At 45.7% G+C, this 16,150-nt stretch overlaps 3 protein-coding genes across 3 annotated transcripts; 1 reads left to right on the top strand and 2 right to left on the bottom strand.

Annotated features, from left to right (window-relative positions):
* Positions 1 to 220: 220 nt before the first annotated feature.
* Positions 221 to 2,055, bottom strand: LOC123156783 (60S ribosomal protein L35a-1). The gene is made up of 4 exons (XM_044574960.1): positions 1,830 to 2,055; positions 1,494 to 1,722; positions 1,356 to 1,398; positions 221 to 533 (listed from the first exon to the last, which is right to left on the bottom strand). The coding sequence occupies exons 1-3, from the start codon at positions 1,895 to 1,897 to the stop codon at positions 1,357 to 1,359; spliced, it is 339 nt and encodes a 112-aa protein (XP_044430895.1). The 5' UTR covers positions 1,898 to 2,055; the 3' UTR covers positions 221 to 533; position 1,356.
* A 165-nt stretch (positions 2,056 to 2,220) lies between these two features.
* Positions 2,221 to 10,001, top strand: LOC123156781 (uncharacterized). Its single transcript, XM_044574958.1, has 9 exons — positions 2,221 to 2,455; positions 3,200 to 4,500; positions 4,590 to 4,950; positions 5,378 to 5,462; positions 6,032 to 6,088; positions 6,963 to 7,022; positions 7,111 to 7,329; positions 7,424 to 8,713; positions 9,102 to 10,001. The coding sequence occupies exons 2-9, from the start codon at positions 3,249 to 3,251 to the stop codon at positions 9,426 to 9,428; spliced, it is 3,651 nt and encodes a 1,216-aa protein (XP_044430893.1). The 5' UTR covers positions 2,221 to 2,455; positions 3,200 to 3,248; the 3' UTR covers positions 9,429 to 10,001.
* LOC123156782 (beta-1,3-galactosyltransferase 6) lies at positions 9,880 to 11,285 on the bottom strand. Its single transcript, XM_044574959.1, has 2 exons — positions 10,392 to 11,285; positions 9,880 to 10,301 (listed from the first exon to the last, which is right to left on the bottom strand). Exons 1-2 carry the CDS (start codon positions 11,197 to 11,199, stop codon positions 10,072 to 10,074), a joined length of 1,038 nt encoding a protein of 345 aa, XP_044430894.1. The 5' UTR covers positions 11,200 to 11,285; the 3' UTR covers positions 9,880 to 10,071.
* Positions 11,286 to 16,150: the final 4,865 nt, after the last annotated feature.

Genomic DNA, 16,150 nt, shown 5'->3' on the forward strand with positions numbered 1-16,150 from the left:
TGACCGTTCTGGTGGCTATCAGTTTTTTTGCCAATTTATACAAGGGTCCAAATCAATGATCATTGTGCTAAAATAAAACTTTAACCGTTGGTTTATTATGCCAGATGCAAGAGATGTTTGCGAGTGTATCCAAGGATTGTTGCCAATCCAATATACCAGAAGAAGGCAAATTGTTATGCAGCTCACATATGGTTCGCCAAACTAGCAGGCCACAAGAACATAAATAAATAGACCATCATTCATGCTGGCATCAGGAATATATCTTGAGTTATCATAAGATCAAACAGCAGAGAACATCTGATATAACACTAAAACATTGGAAAACAGTCACAAACTCATGACAAATTACGCTTTAGTGCTGATATAGAAATATACTAAAATGGTCCGCACATTTGACAAACAAGTCTAGCCAAAACTTCCACAGGTTCTCAGAATACATGATCAGTTTCGGTTGCCAACATAGCATAGATTCACCATAAAAAGCTCATGACAATCACAAGAAACAAGCATTACTGTCCCTAGATCGAAAAAACCTGCATTGAACAAAACAAAAAGAGAAGCAACGTTAGCATAGCCAACACAATGGATGTGTCAAACATGGCTAGAAAAACAAAAAGCAAATCATGTTCATAATTTGAGGCAACAGAAGACAGCAGAAAATAAGGCAGACTTTATGCTGCTGAAAATAAGGAGTGGCATTCCAATGAAATAATAGCCCTCAAACTTCTGATGTCAAAACATTAATTAGGTGACTTTCAATTGTAATTATACAGCTACCATAACATCAAATCTAATACCTGCTTACCAATAATTTGCAATAGGAAAACAATCAGCAGTTTGAGGTACAAACTAATAACACTCAAGTGAAATCAGTTTTTAACAATAAAAACGTTTGATGTAAGTGCATTCCCCACTTTTCATACTGTGAGCCTTTTAGATTGACAAACGGCACAAGCCTTGGCATCTAAACAACATTCCACAGACACAACACTAAAGCTAGCAACAAAGCTAATAATAATTGACAACGTTCCCGGATCAAACTGGATACACAGTACATATTAATAACTCAGTATTGCTTAGGAGGCATCATTCAGGGATAAAACAAATCAAAGAACACAGAATCCTACATCAACCATATTGACCCAAGCCAAACCATTAGTATCTCAATGGACACATTGCACAAGTTCATATACTTCAGACATACTATATATTTCGACCTCACTTGGAATTCTATAAAATCCATCCTAGTCATTCACAAGGCCTAGGACAAAATGTAAGACACATGCTAGAGTAAATCATGCAGAGGAAAGCCACAGCCTTAAACAAACATCAACGATAGTGCAGCAGATGCTAACCTTAGATGCTGCTCGGGTACATGAATACCCTGACCTTGCGCCCCTGCACACAAAACAAAAGCAACAAACAGCCTCAGCAAAAGGCACCATCAAGCAGGCAAGCAGCTCATCGAAAGCTAAGGGCGGGCGGGCACTGACCATGGACTCGGCGGGGAGGTTGGACTTGAACTGGGCGCGGACGACGCCGGAGTTGCCGTGCGGGCGGGTGATCTTGCCCCAGAGGCAGCGGTAGTGGGTGCCGTTGCTCTTGGTCTTGGCCTTGTACACGTACGCCAGGCGCTTCCCGGCGTACCACGCCACGTCCTCCTTGGTGTTCACCCCCTCGACCTGCACCAGCGACGTGCTCTCGTACTGGTTCGACTTCGACCTGCAGATCAACCCCCACATAGCCATTAGCGCGCAGCTCAATCCGCACCAAGAAATGAATGGCCAGATCCAGCGCCCGAGAGGCAGGGCCAAGAAGGGGCCGCTCACCTCTTGAAGCCGAGGATGGTGCCCCGGACGTAGAGCCTGACGCGCTGTCCAGTGCGTCCCTTCACCATGACTGCCGCTTCCTTCCGCCGCCGGAGACGAGGGGCTCGGGGGTTGGGTGGGGGGCTTCGGGTGGGAGAGGGCGACGCGACGGCGGCCGCAGGCGGGGGCGGCTTATATGTAGGCAGCGGCCGGTATCTGGACGGCGCGGATCGCCTCGCCCCGCGGGATGGACGGCTCGATCTGCCTCGGCACGGTGGGTCGGAGCGGGCTAGGGTTTAACGAGTGTCACAGCGTTAAATGGGCCGCATGGGCGGTGGACTTGTTTGACCTCACTGCGTGGGCCTCGCTAGGCCCATGAGTCCACTTAACGGGTCGCGAGTCGGTCCGCCACCCGATTTCGATCGTTTCGTTCCGCCGGGGGTAACCGACCACGTACGGCCGCACCTTCTTTCCCCGTCGCCGTCGTCCGCCTCCGCCGCCGAAGCCGCGCCTCCTTCCCCGCGAGGCCGCCGCCGGCGACGAGCTCTCCCTCCCGGGATCCGAGGTCCGCTCCCCCCGTGCCCAGTTCAACGCGCCTCTCGCTCGCCCCCCCTGGGCGGAGGGGGTCGCCTGACCGGGTCTAAACTGTAAGCCCTAATTTCACCTCCCTGCCCCGATCTTCTTCACCAATTTGTCGACGGCGCGTTCGGTCGATTGCGAATTTGGAAGTTTCTCCCACCAGGAAACCTGCAATTTTGGTTCCCCTTCACAGGAATTTCTGTAAATCCGGGCGCTGTTATGCTACTAGGGTTCGAATATGCTTGGTAACTAGTCGCTTTTGTTCGTGCTTCACCGTTATTAAGGCCAGGTTGCGTTGTTTTTAGGTTATATGTGGCTCTTCCTAAGTATTACACTCTAGGCATGCCTACTTTGTGGCTGTATACATTCTAGTCATCATCAATTGCGGCTTGATTCTCCAAAGACTTGGAAGATATGATTTATTCTAAAAAAGCCGAGTGAAATGCGTGAAGAAAGTTTCGTTCATCATCTTAATCCTAGATAGTCGCATGCTTTTGTTGGTATTTATGTACTGTAACTAAAGATGTAATCATAAAAGAATTTACATTTGCGACCGTCGAGTTAATTACTAAATGAGCTTTTGTGACTTAATATCATTCCCCAAACTTAAATGGCCGTCTTGCACCTATAAGTCATCTCCTATAAAAAGCTAAAATTACTTCGCCACGATCCTTTACGGCTTTACCTACGTGTTATTTAAGGCATTTGCTATATGTATTAGTCTTAAGTTTCATTGCTGTGCCTCTTATTGTTTCTAGCAAGCAACATTCTTAAGGCCGTTAACTTATTTCTCTTCACCTAATGAATGACAGGGTGTAGGCAGTTCTACTGCTTGCCTAAGCTACCCTTGCTTCATTTAGTATGGACGTCGATGATGATGTGGAGGACGATGACATGGATTTCAACCCTTTATATAGGGAAGGATCACCATCCGAGACCTCGTCAAGCCTCACCTCAGAGGCAGAATGCGAGGGAACTAGATTTGAAAATCAACCAAGCACTGAGGTGCTTCTTTGCAATAGTTCTGGTAATGGAAATGCAGGTGATTGTGTGCTTCCCAAAGAAAGTGTGTCAGCAAAAGGTGCCTCCAAAGTAAATGTTCCAGAGAGCAGTTCTACCCACTTGCATTGTGAGAATAGAGAAGGCCATGTTAATGGATTGGGAAAGGAACCCTTACGAACTGTAGCTTCCATCTCTCCACCAGTACAGAATACTCATCCCCTGTTGCATGAAGGCACCGAGGAAGATGCAATCTGCAGGCGGACACGGGCAAGATACTCTCTGGCAAATTACGCACTCGACGAGTTAGAGACCTTTCTCCAGGAATCTGACGATGATGGTGACCTGCAGAATGTTGACGAGGAAGAGGAATACCGCAAGTTTCTTTCAGCTGTCCTGTCTGGTGGAGGCGATGGCACACAGGCTTGCCAGGGGGATGAAGCCCAGGATGAAGATGAGAATGATGCGGACTTTGAGCTCGAAATTGAGGAGGCCCTGGAAAGTGATGGCGGTGAAAATGTCGAGAATGATAAGAGCATAAATGGTAGGAATAAGAAAGATGGTCATAGGCCTCAGACTAGGAAGAAGAGACCCGAGTTGTCTAGGGCAATCAATCATCAACAGGAATCAACTAAACCTAATTTGCGACCGATTGTGCCAAATATCTCAACTATACCCCAGGTTCCTGGGCAGTATCCATCCCAGAACATCAATATCCCTTCCTCATCATCATCAGCAACTGGTGCTGCTGTAGTGAAGGGGTTTACTGATGAGCAACTTGGCCAATTGCATATTTTGATATATGAACATGTTCAGCTCATGATCCAAACCTTCTCTCTATGCGTGCTCGACCCATCTAAACAGCGTGTGGCTGCTGATGTTAAAAAAATGATAGTTGAGTTGGTTGGCTACCGTGATCAAGCATTGGCTAGGAAAAACACTATTCGTCAACAATTCTATTTCGAAGGGCAGCATCTTCGGTCAGCAATTAGTCATGCTTCTTCTGAGAGCTCGCAATGCCAATGGATTCCATTAATTAAGAATCCTGTTATGTCCATCCTTGATGTATCGCCACTTCATTTGGCCCTCAGCTATTTAAGTGATGTTGCAGGCGGTGAGTACGCAAGTACCATTTTTTTGCAAATACTCTTTTTCATCTTGTTTGCCATGACTTAAACACCTTATTTTTTACTCAATTGACAGCTGTTGTGAAGTATAGAAAAAGCCATGTGGATGGCACTCCAGAGAGGATCCGCTTTAGGAAAGAACCTCTTTTTCCATCACCTGTACTTAGCACTGGCAGAGATGCTAACAATATTTCTCAAGACAGACCAAATAATGTGTCCACATCAACGCCAGCTTCACCTGGCCAGTCACAGCCCAAGAAATCATTAGCTGCTACCCTTTTTGAGAGTACTAAAAAGGAGTCGGTTGCTCTTGTTCCATTTGATATTGCAAGATTGGCGCAGAGATTTTATCCACTATTCAATTTTTCGCTGTTTCCTCATAAGCCACCTCCCGCAGCTATGGTCAGTAGACTGCTTTTCACTGATGCAGAGGACGGGTATGATTTACATTTTCACTAACGTTTATTAGGCATGCATTATGGTTTTCTTTTCTGTTAATTCTAATCTATCCATGATGCATGAATTTCAATCTTCAAAATGTAAGATTTAAGGAATGCTGAATGTCGAAATTTTATTGTAGTCTCCATTGAGGTTGTAATGTTTTCTTTCCTGTATTACTGTCACTGTTTTATGCAATTTGTATCTGGCTTTACGAAGCTGTCCTTTCATCTTCATATTGAAATTTTTGTAAGGTCTCCTTTTGGGTGGTTAATCATATTAAGGTTGATATTTTTTGTCCACTTGCTTAGTGTGGCATCATATATTACCCTTTTCAATTGCATGATTATATATCATCCAAATACAACTGTGCTATCATTTGTTTTCTTGGTTATGTAACATTCTTACTTTATGTTCTGCCTGCAGGTTATTAGCTCTAGGACTTCTGGAATATAATAATGACTGGGAAGCGATACAAAAGCGTTTTCTTCCTTGCAAATCAACGCATCAGGTACTATTGTGGTGTCATTTATTTGTTTCATTGAGTACCTCGCAGTTTTCTATTATTTGCTAGACATACCAATTTAGTATTCTCATCACTTGTTTGGTGCCCCTTGGTGTTATGACAGACTTTGTCTGAGTATCAGATAGTATGAAGAAATGGAATTCATTAAAGAGTCGATATTAGAAACAAGTGTTGTTTTGATTGTATTGACATGGCAGTGAGAGTTTCCAAACTGCTAGGTGCCGGCACTACGGCCGGCCTAATTTGATATCTACTCCTAATAACTAATACACCAGGTTGCATGTTTTGAATAAAGATTTGGTGACTCTTATATGCTTAATTTCAACAAAGGCTACTGCCTGAAAATTGTTCTGCTTTTGTTGCCGTTATACGAGCAAGCTTAGATCAATCTTGATCCTCTAATGCTAAGAACCACAACTCCAGATCTTATGGGCAAATTCTTATTTTGCCCAGTGCTTAGTTTAGTCTCTTTACCAAGTTTTCAGCTGCTCAAAATCCCGGTTTCTCTTTGTATGCTTTATGCTGTTTCAGTAACATAACTTTTTGTAGTGTAGATATTTGTGAGACAGAAGAACCGCAGCTCAGCGAAAGCTACTGACAATCCAGTCAAGGTAAGTAAGTATACATCTTTCCAAATTTTTTTGCGGGGGGTATACATCTTTCCATTTACTGGTACATAATATGCTTAATGAATTCTTATAAGCCTTTGAGGTTCAAGAATATTTTTCTAAAGGTCTTAACTGATTAGCATAAATAAGTATGTGGTGCCGGTTCATCCCATCATCTAGTTTTGAAACTGATATGTGTTTCCTCGGCAGAGACTTCTTTTCTATAATGATATTCTAAGTACTGAAGCTCCTGAAGAAGTATTAGCAGTGTTTGAATCACCATTATTTTAATCTTTTATGTTTTTGCAACATATCTTTTCAGATTTTCTTATGTGTCAACGTAAAGTAGGACTAAAAAAATCCCTGGGAAACTGTAAAAGCCAACTTCTGTAATATGGACCATATCACATTTGGTTATTATAATTAGAAGCAAGCTGAGAAATGACTTCTACTCCCTCCGTCCGCAAATACTTGTCCTTGAAATGAATGTATCTAGATGTATTTTAATTCTAGATACATCCATTTTCATCCATTTATGCAACAAGTATTTTCGGACGGAGGGAGTACCAGCTCTATTTTTAAAGGGTATAGAACAATGACGAAATTTATAGTGCTTTGGTGGGGCTCTATGATCTTACCTCTTGTTACTGGAAGTTTCAAAGAGCACTCCTGTGTGTTATAAAATAGTAGGTCAATATGTTCCCGTGTAGCAAAAACCAATACTGGTTTGAAACTGGGATGACCCGATCCTCGTGCTCTACTGGCTGTTATGGTGATCCCCAATAGGATGTAGATGTTAATTTACTTGACTGCTGTCTTTGAAAAAAATCAACATACTACCAAAGTACTAAGCATATTCTTGGTTGAAATAATGCAGGATGTGCGCCGTATGAAGAATTCTCCATTGAGTAGTGAGGAAGTGCAGCGTATCGAAGAGGTGGTTATATCTGTCTCTGCAGACTATCTTCTGTTCCCTGTTGAATTGGTATTTGCTTACTTTTCCCCTTATTCCTACATTGATGCAGGGGCTCAAGATATTCAAATATGATTGGACATCTGTTTGGAAGTTTGTTGTGCCATACAGAGATCCTTCGCTGCTCCAGCGTCAGTGGAGAGTTGCCAATGGAGTCCAGCGATCTTACAGTAAAAGTGAGGCTTTGAAAGCAAAGAGAAGAACATATGAAGCGAAGAGGAGGCAATTAAAAGCTTCCATGGCTGATTCACAAGTAGGTCGTGAGCAGGAGGTTAGTGTGTTACCGAACTCACAAGAGAACCTTGAATACCTATTTCCATTTAGAGTAGTGTTATTGAGCATGATGTATATTGCTTTCGTGACAGACTGATAATGATGCTTTTGAGGATGTTGAAAATGATGATGATGATGATGATGATGGTGATGGTGATGATCCGTATGTCAATGAAGCATTTTTAGCGGACACAGAGAATAGGAGCATGAATATGATGCAAACGGGCACCAGCCTCAATGATGAATGTGGTTCTGCATATGGCCGCTTTGAGCAGCATAATAGAAATGGTATGCGCCATGGTGTCGGCGCTGCATATATACCTTTTAGCTCTTGTGCTTCTGATGGTCCTTCAACTAAAAGGGTGTTTGGTGTGACTTTGGATGAACCGCAAGCTTCACAATTGTCTAAAGAGAAAGGTAGCCATGTCGTCAAGTTGGCCCCAGATTTGCCTCCTGTAAACCTTCCTCCTTCTGTCCGTGTGATATCTCAGATGGAATTTCATCAGAATGCCGCGCAGGATCTGTTTCCTGTGCCACCTCCAACCTTTACAGAATGTGTTTATACACAGCTAAATCTTTTCCCTCATCATAGTACTACTGACAGATCACAACAACATGGGCATGATGCACGTTCGATGGAAGATGGCGCTGAGCAAGATTTTCAAATGCATCCTTTGCTTTTTCAGCATCCTCGAGAAGTGCTTTCGTCACATAGCCATTTGGTTCAAAATCTTACTAGTCATTCAAGAAATTATAATCTTTTCCCTTTTGAGAAAGTTCAAGTTGAGAAAAGTAATAAGCAGACTACAGATTGCATGGAAAGAGCTCCTGTCAATGCTAATACCATCGACTTCCATCCTCTGCTGCAAAGATCTGAAGCTGAGATGCATGTGGAAGTACCGGAAGAGGACTGTCATCCACTTTCTAATCAATCTGACGGTCGTATTAGGGAACCTCCAGTGGATGACCAGTCAACAGTTAGGGAAGCGTCGACAAGCGAAAGAGAGAACGGTGTTGATATGCAAGAATCCACAAGCCCTTGTGAGAGGGATAACAACATTGATTTGGACATTCATTTATGTTCCTCAGTGGATTTTAGGATTGCAAAGGATTTGAGAAGTACTCCTAGTAAATCCAGAATTCAGCCAGAAAGGCCTGTGAAGGACAGAGCTAGTATTTCGAATTCACAGCCTGGAAATGCTAGTCCTCATCATGACACTGAAGGGCCTGGTGAGGAAACAATGCAAGGCATTGTAATGGAACAAGAAGAATTAAGTGATTCCGAGGAAGAGAGCCAGCATGTTGAGTTTGAATGTGAGGAAATGGATGATTCTGAAGATGAGCAAGTTCAGGGCACAGAACCATGTTCGACTACAAACAAGGTAATGCTTGGCACATGAATCTGGTGTTGCACTATACTGTGATTTTTCCTCTTCTGCTATGCTATTATTAAATGTCAAGCACTGCGCTACTGATGTTTCAAGATGTCTTGTACTGTGTTTTTTCCTCTTCTGATATGCTATGATTAAATGTCAAGCACTGCGCTACTGATGTTTCATGATGTTTGCCTTCTATGTTTGGTGTTGTATTTTGTGGACTGATTCTCACATGTTCTCACACCGAAATTCTCAGCCGATCATTGATTGGTGATGAAATTAAAAAAAATCTTTCCTCCTTAATGATTTGAATGTTTTCGAGCCTTTATTCTCTGCATGTTGTTTTTCTTGTTCTTGAAGCTCGCCGATAACATATACATATTTCGTTGTGCAGGGAACTTCAACATCAATTGTTTGTTCAGAGGTGCAAGAAAATAATGACCAGTGTCAAACCCAACAAGGATTAAAACAGGTGGCTAAGCAGGGTGTGGGTTCAAAACGGAAATCCCGTGGGTCTTCTAGTGCAAGGCCGGTTAGAGCAAAGTCGAAGCCAACGGATGCAGATGCAGAAAAGCACACAGGAACTAGAAGAAGCCGACGGATATCCAAGTCCAGGTCTCGAGCAAGTGAATCTAGCCAGGCCAAAATGCCGGAAGAGGCAGGTCCTGAACACAAGTCCAGGGAGTCAAGAAGGTCTAGAAAGAGTCCTGCCCCTAGTTAAAAGGTCTCTAGCGCTTCTTTGCTTTGCACAAGATATCTGTTGTGTTCACCTTGCTGCATCCGCCAGACGATAATTACAGCTGATTATTCGCCAGTGGAGATAGACATGTCAACCATTTGTTGGCGCATACCCCTTGTCAGATGATCACTTGAACAGGGAATTCATGTCTGGAGCTGAGTAGAGAAACTGAAATGGTGAGGATGGTCTATTACATGTATAGCCATGCCGTTCATAAAGTCGACTAGCTGTCGGTGAGCATGGGAAAGCATTCCCTCTAGTAAAGATCCAAGCAGCCGCGAAGGGCGTCCCAGGGATGATGAGTTCCTTTCTTGGATCGAAATGGCGAGTAGATATTTCGCCTTCCTGTCTCCAGGAAAGCCTCTGGTTTCATTCTGTACATCTAGCATGGCTGTTCATTGTATTTTAGTTCTTTCTAGTGAGCTCTTATCAGTGCAGAGAAATGATGCTCTTATAAGTGGAAAATAATGCAACATTCAGGCCCTGTTTGGAAACTCTGGAATTCAGTGTTTAATTAATGCCAAATGTATGATATGCATGTGAAACTGCTGGATTTCTAGGCAGGCTGCCCTTCAGTGAGGCAGTTTGACTGCAAATTTACTGGTCTTCCACATACGGTATGAATCTATGAGCTCCCCTCTCTGGAAGGCCGGAGGTCGCCGTAGGTGGCGTTGAAGTGCGCCAGCGTGTGCGCCCACCTGATGTCCTCCTTGAGCTGGTGCACGCCGATGGTGTCCTCCAGGAAATCCTTGGCCTCGGCGCTCTTGTAGTCGTACATCCTGGGGAAGATGTTCACCCTGTTCTTGGCCTTGCCCCCCTCGTTCAGCCAGTTCCCCGTGGTCACATCCTCCACGCCTGATGCACACGCCATTAGTTTCGAGGACATGTGATGAAAGATGTTCTACTGGAGTTCGTGGTTCACAAGCAGAGGGAGGGCGTACGTACCTTTGGCCTTCCTCCTGACCATGTCGGAGGTGGCGATCCACTGGACGAGGTCCCAGGAGAGCGCGTCCCCCATGCCAAGCATGAACGGCGGCGACTTTCGGTCCATGAACGGCAGGCCCACGCCGTAGTACATGTCCTCCCGCGGCGCCCGCCGCAGCGTCTTCACCAGCGCGTCCAGCCGGAGGTACGTGTCGTCGTCCACCTTCATCACGTAGTCGTACGGCCGCGGGCGTCCCTCGCCCCCGGCGGCGCCGAGCATGGCCGGCAGGTCCGCGAAGTAGGTGTACGTCTTGCCGTCCTCGGCGTTCTCGGTGCAGTTGAAGAGCAGCACGTCGCCGTAGGCGCGGCGCTCCAGCGCCACGAACGCGCCGTGCTCGGCCGGCATCGGCCGCGCGCAGAGCGCGAACCGGACGTCCACGCGCGCGGCGCCGCGGAGGGCCGCCGTCTGCTGCACCGCGTACGCCATCCGGATCAGGTGCCGCCGGGAGTGCTTCTTGGGCATCGTGTGCACGCCGACCAGGATGCTGAGCTGGTCCGGGCGGCGGCCCCCGTCGTCCGCCACCAACGCCGCCGACGCTGACGCCGCTGGTTGGGCGGCGGCGGCACGGACGTCGGCTCCCGTGAAGCAGCTGGCGACGCTGACCGGGTTGCGCAGGTAGGCGGGGAAGGTGATGCAGAGCAGGGTGAGGAGGAGGACGAGGGCCATGGCGCAGTAGGCCGGCCTCCCGAGGTACGACGAGTACGACGGCGACGACATTGCTCGACCTTGGCGTTTGTGTGCAATGGTGCACGGCACACATGGGCGCATACATATATAGCAGTACCAGGTCACGAGGTGTGGAATTGAGGCACTGCTAAGCTGTTCTGTCGTTTGCCAATGGGAAATGTTCTTGCTAAATGAAGCAATAAATACACTTGATTTATTTTGGTTTTAAGTAGAAAATACTACATTTGATTTGATTTCTAAAGCCGCGGAGATTCTCTTGGAAACGTTATTAGCTAGTACTCTATGCCACTTTATCATGCACCTACCGTATTGATAAATATAGAGGTAAATACACCAGAAGTCATAGAACTTGCATGCGACGGTCAGTTTGGTGCACAAACTTGTAAAATACGTATTTCTGGTCATCTAACTTGTCGCCTCGTTCATATACGGTGCTTCTCATTATACCCAGTCGTATCCATACGCGCGCCAACGTGGCAGGGCCACTGTCAGTGGCTGAGGTCGGTTTGTTGTCAGAAAGGACCCTTACATTCTATTAATTTATGCAGAAAATCCTCAAATAAAATGAGAAAGTAATGAAGAATGGGATGGGATTTGAACCAATGACCTGCTGCCCTTCGCCTCGCATAGAAAACCACTAGACCAACTAACGTTTGATGTGTCAAATATACAGTTAGTGCTATTTATTGAACACGTACCGTACTAATTAAAATAGAAATCAAAACGACAAAATTGTGTGCTGAAAAGGAGAAGCCCCGGTTCGAAATATTTTTTGAAATAAACGCAGGAGAGCTGCGTATTTCATTGATTAGAAGGGGGGGCGAAGGAACACCGAGTACAGGGTGCAGGCTAACGCATTAGCTTGCGGAAAAAGAAATTGAGAGAAAGCAAAAAGAGGAAATAAAGGGGCTACTCTCGCAGAGTTAGATGTCGGCCTCCTGCCAGCGCCCAGTCGCTTGCCTCCGATAGCAGGAGATGCAAGACTTGCCGCGGCGAGCGCTCCGTGCCGCCGCCAAAAATGCGCATGTTACGCTCCTTCCAAATCCACCAAAATACTAGGAGGGCAACCGACTTCGCCAGCTTCCAAGTGGAAGGCGCGCGACTCATGCTGCTTATCCAGTCGATCCATGGCACATCCAGCGTCCATGCAGCCGGATTTAGTTCCGGGACTGCGAAACGGTGCGCCACCATTTCCTATAGCCGACGCGCCCACGGGCATTCCTTCATGAGATGCACCGATGTCTCGAGGTTCCGCAAACATAGCGGGCAAAAATAGGAATTGGGCCAATGCCGGGCAAGTAGGCGGTCGGCTGTGAGGATCCTCCGTTGGGCGAGCAGCCATGCAAAGGTACGGAGTTTGGGCGGAGCCCAAGCTTTCTAGATCTCCTGACACAGTGGGAAAATAGTGGATCCGATGAAGAAAAGCCTATATGCGGAGGCCATCGTGTAGACGCCATTTTCTGTTAGCCTCCAGCGGAAGGAATCCATGGTGCCAAGGGAGAGCGGCTGCCGGGAATTGACACACGCCCATAGCCTTACAAAGGAAGGCAACAGGTCGGTGGTCACCCGGCCACGGAGGTCTTGAATCCATCTGCTCCCTAACAGTGCCTGATGCGCGGAGCGCACCTTGCGTCTTGAGACCTTGAATAGATCAGGGGCGATCACGAGCGGCGCGCCCTCGGGCAGCCATCTATCGTACCAGAAACTGACTCGGTTGCCATCCCCAACGGTGACCGCACATGTCGCCGCAAACATATGTCGTTCCGCAAGTGTCACTGGGACCGGTAAACCCTGCCAGGGGACGACGGAGGTCCTTTCCGCCCAGAGCCAGCGGAGGCGGAGCGCCATGCCAAACCGCTCCAGGTCGACGATACCGAGCCCGCCAAGATCGCGCGGGCGGCAAACGCGGCTCCACACAACTTTGCAGTGCCCGCCATGGCACACCTCCTCCCCACGCCATAACCATGCACGCCGTAGCCGATCCAGCTCCTTACGAACCCATGGCGGGAGCGCATAGACGGCCGACCAGTATATGGTGAAAGCAGTCAGGACGGAGTTGAGGAGAACCAGTCTACCAGCAAGGGTGAGCAGCCTGGCCTTCCAGCGCGCCAGGCGTGTGCGGAGCTTGTCCAGCAGCGGTTGCAGGTCCACTTTACGCAAGGTCCGAAGAGACAGCGGCAGCCCCAAAAATTTGCAGGGGAAGCTCTCAACCCTAGCCCTTAGAGGTGAGATCACGTCATGCACGTCCAACTGCTCGCACCTTATGGGGAGGACGACACTTTTCTCGAAGTTTACCTTAAGCCCGGAAGCCAGGCCAAAAGCAGTAAGAATGGAGCGGAGAGCTGCCAGCTCGGTCTTCACGGGGTTGAGGAAGAGAGCAACATCGTCGGCGTAGAGGGAAGCCCGCAGCTGCGGCAGCCGGCCCTGGAGCTTGGAGATGACCCCTGTGTCCACTGCAACATCGAGAAGCCGTTGGAGGGGCTCCATGGCGAGGATGAATAAGAACGGCGACTGAGGGTCACCCTGACGCAAGCCGCAATAGTGGATTATGGGGCGGCCAGGCACCCCATTGATCAGAACACGCGACGAGGAGGTGGCAAGGAGCATGGAGATCCAATCGCACCATCTCGGACCAAAACCTCGAGCACGGAGCATGTCAAGCAGATATGGCCAGGAGACGCTGTCGAAAGCTTTGGCGATGTCGAACTTGACGAAAAGCATGGCACGCTTGACACGGTGGAAGTGGTGTGCCATCCCTCGGGCGAACATGAAGTTGTCCTGGATGCAGCGGCCTTTGATGAACGCAGACTGGGCCGGGCCAACAAGTTCGTCAATCCACCGTGCGAGACGCATCGCAAGCACCTTCATGAACAGCTGTCTAGCTTGACTAAAGGTGCGTTGGTTCACTCGCGATACGGTCATATCGTTCTCGAAATCAAAGATCTGCTTGGTAGTAGGGAGTTTTTTCCACAAAAGATTAGTAGACTTCAAAATAGAGTTGCCGATCATCTGGCGAAATATAGCCGGTCCGAACGAGCTACGGCTGTGTGGCTTGGTTCGGCTCCACCATGTATCGAGGACATTTGGCCCCTCGACTGTAACTCTATTCATACGTAATGAAACTCCCTTTATCCCCGCAAAAAAAAATCAAATAATTTTTGTTTGATTTCAAATAATTAAATATTTAAAATCTAGATAAAAGGAAATATAGTGTAAAATGAATGTACGTAAATTTTTGGGACAAATCAACTATTTTTTTCAATTAGAATATTTCTAATTTTAAAATCTAGATAAAAGAAAATATAGTGCAGCATTAATGTACATAAATTTCTTTGGACAAATCAACATCATTTTTTTGAGTTTGAATAATTTAAAATTTGAAAATCTAGATATACGAAAATATAGGTCAAAATGAATGTACATAGTTTTTTAGGACAAATGAACGAAATTTTTGTTTGAATGTGAATTATGTACATAAAAGAAAATATACTTCAAAATGAATGCATATAGGTTTCTTTTGGACTGCGCCCTCAAGCTCGAAGCGGGGATTACCTTGTCTCCGTTTTGATTTTATTTTAATTCGCGTGGTCTAGTTATATAAAGATAATTTTTTCCGTTAAACACAAAGTTGCAGTTGGTCTGGTGGCTTCTATGCGGGGCGAATCATGGTCGGTTGTGGGTTCAAATCCCACTGTGTGCAACAATTTTTTTACTTTTATTTGAGAATTTTCTGCATATAAATAAATAAAATGCAAGGGTGCTATCTGAGAAAAAACAGTGCGTGCGGATTACCACCACCTCAGCCACTGACTGTACGCCCCATCACGTTGGCACCCGTAATGATACAGCTGGATACGATAGAAAGCACCGTATATAAACAAGATGACAAGTTAGATGACTAAAAACACGTATTTTATAAGTTTATACACTAAACTGACCGTCGTGTGCAAGTTCTGTGACTTGTGCTGTATTTACCTCATAAATATACTATGAACGTGTCTAGCTAGTAATTTGCTGGTGAGTGGTCCTAGGCACACATCCATCAAAAGAATGCTTATTTTTTTCACTTCGACTGAAAAGGAAACGGCGACTCACCTTGTCTGCGCGCCCTACACGCTTTGTTGGCTAGTGGTTGTAGACACACACCCACAAAAAGAAAGTTCGTGCCTACACACTCCAACTAAGAAGAAAGCATGTTTAGATTTTTTTTTCAAAAAGCTACAACTTTTAAGTAGAACGTCGTAATTTGGATCCGTTTTCACTTTTGGACCCCTCACAGATAGCTACTCGAAACTAGACCTCATATGGAACAATTTAGAGGCACATGAACCAAAATTAATGATACGAGAAGCAACTCTCTACATGTTCATTTTCCATGATGTCAGTTAACCTAATGATATTGTAAGTTGGCTACCACAACTGTCTACCCGTAAATTCTCTACCATGTCTAATGAGTACCCTAAAATTGTACGGAAGTCGGAAACTAAGTTTCAAAGGTAGCCAAAGCCTAGCTCTTTTGAGCTATGCTGTGAAAATAAGCTCATGTAAAAGTAAGCCCCAAATACGGGCCTATGAAAATAAGCCCTAGATAATAAGCCAATCTGTTTTTTTTTGGTGCCTAATTTTCAACTTATCTAGGTATATGCAATGAAAAGTCTCTAATGCCCTTAGACTGTATTGTTGTTCTGACTAAAAAATATCGAGTTATTTTTTACTCCCTCCGTTTCAGTTTACAAATCCTACGCGTATACCTATGTTGCTAATTTTATCACCATAATATAAACTATATAACACAAAAAATATACCTTTTGAAAATAGAACATCTGAAGTTTATATTGGTATATTTTTTGTAATATATTACTTGTATTAGGTTGGTCAAATTGACGACCTAGGGGTACGTGCACGCCCTGTAAACTGAGAGAGAGGGGGTATTGTTATTGCTGGCAACTAAGTATCATCAAGGTAGACAACCTATCATAGCAATGTGGATACCTTAATTTTCAGGTAGGCAACTAAAAATCATAGTAGGCAA

The sequence above is a fragment of the Triticum aestivum genome, chromosome 7B (assembly GCF_018294505.1).
Source record: "Triticum aestivum cultivar Chinese Spring chromosome 7B, IWGSC CS RefSeq v2.1, whole genome shotgun sequence".
Taxonomy (NCBI): Eukaryota; Viridiplantae; Streptophyta; class Magnoliopsida; order Poales; family Poaceae; genus Triticum; species Triticum aestivum.

What these genes read in the sequence shown, in the direction of transcription:
- LOC123156782 (XM_044574959.1), bottom strand. Translation starts at nt 11,199, where the DNA reads ATGCGCCCATGTGTGCCGTGCACCATTGCACACAAACGCCAAGGTCGA. An exon ending in GGTCAGGAGGAAGGCCAAAG is followed by an intron (nt 10,302 to 10,391) that starts GTACGTACGCCC and finishes CGTGTGCATCAG; the next exon opens with GCGTGGAGGATGTGACCACG.
- LOC123156781 (XM_044574958.1), top strand. Translation starts at nt 3,249, where the DNA reads ATGGACGTCGATGATGATGTGGAGGACGATGACATGGATTTCAACCCT. An exon ending in TTTAAGTGATGTTGCAGGCG is followed by an intron (nt 4,501 to 4,589) that starts GTGAGTACGCAA and finishes CTCAATTGACAG; the next exon opens with CTGTTGTGAAGTATAGAAAA. An exon ending in AAGTAGGTCGTGAGCAGGAG is followed by an intron (nt 7,330 to 7,423) that starts GTTAGTGTGTTA and finishes CTTTCGTGACAG; the next exon opens with ACTGATAATGATGCTTTTGA.
- LOC123156783 (XM_044574960.1), bottom strand. Translation starts at nt 1,897, where the DNA reads ATGGTGAAGGGACGCACTGGACAGCGCGTCAGGCTCTACGTCCGGGGC. An exon ending in ACCATCCTCGGCTTCAAGAG is followed by an intron (nt 1,723 to 1,829) that starts GTGAGCGGCCCC and finishes GTTGATCTGCAG; the next exon opens with GTCGAAGTCGAACCAGTACG. An exon ending in ACCTCCCCGCCGAGTCCATG is followed by an intron (nt 1,399 to 1,493) that starts GTCAGTGCCCGC and finishes TTTTGTGTGCAG; the next exon opens with GGGCGCAAGGTCAGGGTATT.